At 44.4% G+C, this 2,500-nt stretch overlaps 1 protein-coding gene across 3 annotated transcripts in view; it reads right to left on the bottom strand.

Moving 5' to 3' along the window:
• Positions 1 to 2,500, bottom strand: part of LOC125039725 (beta-1,4-galactosyltransferase 7-like) — a 35,345-nt gene that overhangs the window by 3,713 nt on the left and 29,132 nt on the right. For all 3 annotated transcript variants that reach the window (XM_047633966.1, XM_047633958.1, XM_047633974.1), the window contains 3 exons: positions 2,250 to 2,343; positions 1,870 to 2,093; positions 223 to 369 (listed from right to left, as the gene is read on the bottom strand). In XM_047633966.1, coding sequence (XP_047489922.1) covers positions 223 to 369; positions 1,870 to 2,093; positions 2,250 to 2,343 — 465 coding nt within the window. The remainder of the gene's footprint in view (positions 1 to 222; positions 370 to 1,869; positions 2,094 to 2,249; positions 2,344 to 2,500) is intronic.

Below are 2,500 nucleotides of genomic sequence, written 5' to 3'. Positions count from 1 at the left end.
TAGACCTGAGCTTTCACTACATTTGTGTGATCCTTGAATGGCAGTGAATCCTTAGCTTACTGGATATGGTGCATGTACCTATTCTTACATACAGACAACCCAAAGAATCTTTTGGGTCTTCTCCACAAATGCAAATGAGCACAAGCTGCAGCCAATAATGAAAGATGCCGCATCATACCATCTCACTGGCTCACAGATGCAACAAGCCCAAAAAACACTTACCTGAATGTGTCTTTGGTCCCTGTGGTGAGATTCCCTGGACGACGGACGGTGAGCTTGGCCTCCTTCAGCCTGGCGTAGAACTCGTCATCTTCCAGCCCCCAACCCCAGTACTTGTTGCTCAGGCCGTCCACCAGTCGGAAATGTTCCCTAAGGGAGAGGGTGTTTCGTGAGGGTATGTGTGTCCTAGATCGCCCAGCAAGGTATTGGAAAAACATGAAAATTCCCTCTCCCCTTTCCATCTTCCTTTCCCTCTCCCTTACCCTTCACATCTCCCTCTCATCCTCTCCTGTTTCTTCTCTCTCTTCTCTTCCCTCTCCCTCTTTTCTGCTCATTTTCTATACTTTACTCTCTCTTCACCTTCCCTTTCATCTCTCTTTCACCACTCTTTATCTCTTCTTCTTCTCTCCAGCTTTGTCCCTGTCTGCTTCTGACTCCATTTCCCTCTCATTCTCCTATTTCTTCTTCTAATTCTCCTCTTTCTCCTTCTCCTTCTCCTCTTTCTCCTCCTCCTCCTCCTCCTCCTCTTTCTCTTCCTCCTCCTCTTTCTCTTCCTCCTCCTCTTTCTCTTCCTCCTCCTCTTTCTCTTCCTCCTCCTCTTTCTCCTCCTCCTCCTCTTTCTCCTTCTCATTCTCATTTTCATTCACCTTCACCTGCTCCTCCTTTTCCTTCTCCATCATCTTCTCCATCTTCTTCTCCTTCTGCTCCTCTTTCTTTTCCTTCTCCTCCTCCTGCTCTTTCTCCTTCTCCTCCTCTTTCTCCTCCTCCTTCTCCTTCTCCATCTTCTTCTCCTTCTGTGTGCTGTGCGGTGCAGCGGTAGCGTTCTCGTCTAGCAATCTTGCTGACCTGCATTCGAATCCCTCGCCACCAGTGGATGGAAACCCCAGCCATTCCTTGCACACAGGGGATAGCTTAGAAGCAAAATCAAACAGACAGTATGTCACACCAATAATATCCATTGTAATAAATGGAATCAAAACTAAACTTTACTAAAAAACTTTACTAAACTTTACTTCTTCTTCTCCCCCTTGTCCTTCTCTTTCTCTGTCTCTTCATTCTCCTCCTTATCCTTCTTATCCTTCTCCTTCTCCTCCTTCTCCTCTTTCTCCTCTTTCTCCTCTTTCTCCTCCTCTTTCTCCTCCTGCTTCTCCTTCTCCTTCTCCTTCTCCTTCTCCTTCTCCTTCTTCATCTCCTTCTTCTCCATCTCCATCTCCTTCTCCTTCTCCTTCTCCTTCTCCTTCTCCTTCTCCATCTCCATCTCCTTCTCCTTCTCCATCTCCTTCTCCATCTCCTTCTCCTTCTCCTTCTCCTTCTCCATCTCTATCTCCTTCTCCTTCTCCTTCTCCATCTTCTTCTCCTTCTCCATCTTCTTCTCCTTCTCCATCTTCTCCTCCTTCTCCATCTTCTTCTCCTTCTCCATCTTCTTCTCCTTCTCCATCTTCTTCTCCTTCTCCATCTTCTTCTCCTTCTCCATCTTCTTCTCCTTCTCCATCTTCTTCTCCTTCTCCATCTTCTTCTCCTTCTTTTTCTCCTCCTTCTCCTTCTCTCCCTTGTCCTTCTCCCCCTTGTCCTTCTCCTTCTCCCCCTTGTCCTTCTCCTTCTCTGTCTCTTCCTTCTCCTCCTTTTCTTCCCTCTATTACTGATACTAACCTGTTAACGAGCAAGATCCCCCCAATGAAGGTTGGGTAGTGGTATCTGGGGTGCAGGTGGGGAGCCGCAACATGATAGGGACCTTCCTCCGGGTACTCGTAGATCAGAGCAGAGTTCATGGGCAGCAAGTCCACGTCATGCATGGCAATGTAGTCACAGGCGTCCATGGACTCTTTGAAGCCTATGTTCAGCAGTGAAGCTCTGTTAAAGCGAAGATTGTCCACCTAAGAGAGCAAGGGAGAGAAAGAGAAGGGAAAAGGTTCTACAATAATGTTTGCGTTTATTCCTTAATAGAACACTTTTTAAGAGACAATTCAATTATCTGATTTTCCAAAAAAATCGAAAAAATAAAAAATGGTATCAATTATGAGAATACTTGCCTGATTTATAACATAAATATGGTGATTTTTGCGTTGCAATTTTAGGAAATTGTGGAGATGAGGCACAAACTCCATAAGCTCTTCAAACCGGTCCCTGAGTCAAAAACAAGATAAAATGAAGGGAAAAAAATATCAAATGAAGCCAACTATGTTCTCCACAATGTTTAATATATCTAAAGAAACTTTGTATATATATATATGTATATATGTATATATACATATATATACATATATGCATACATGCATATATA

Source organism: Penaeus chinensis, chromosome 3 (assembly GCF_019202785.1).
Source record: "Penaeus chinensis breed Huanghai No. 1 chromosome 3, ASM1920278v2, whole genome shotgun sequence".
Taxonomy (NCBI): Eukaryota; Metazoa; Arthropoda; class Malacostraca; order Decapoda; family Penaeidae; genus Penaeus; species Penaeus chinensis.
Note: the sequence above shows the minus strand (reverse complement) of the source record. Positions and strands in the feature narration are given on the sequence as shown.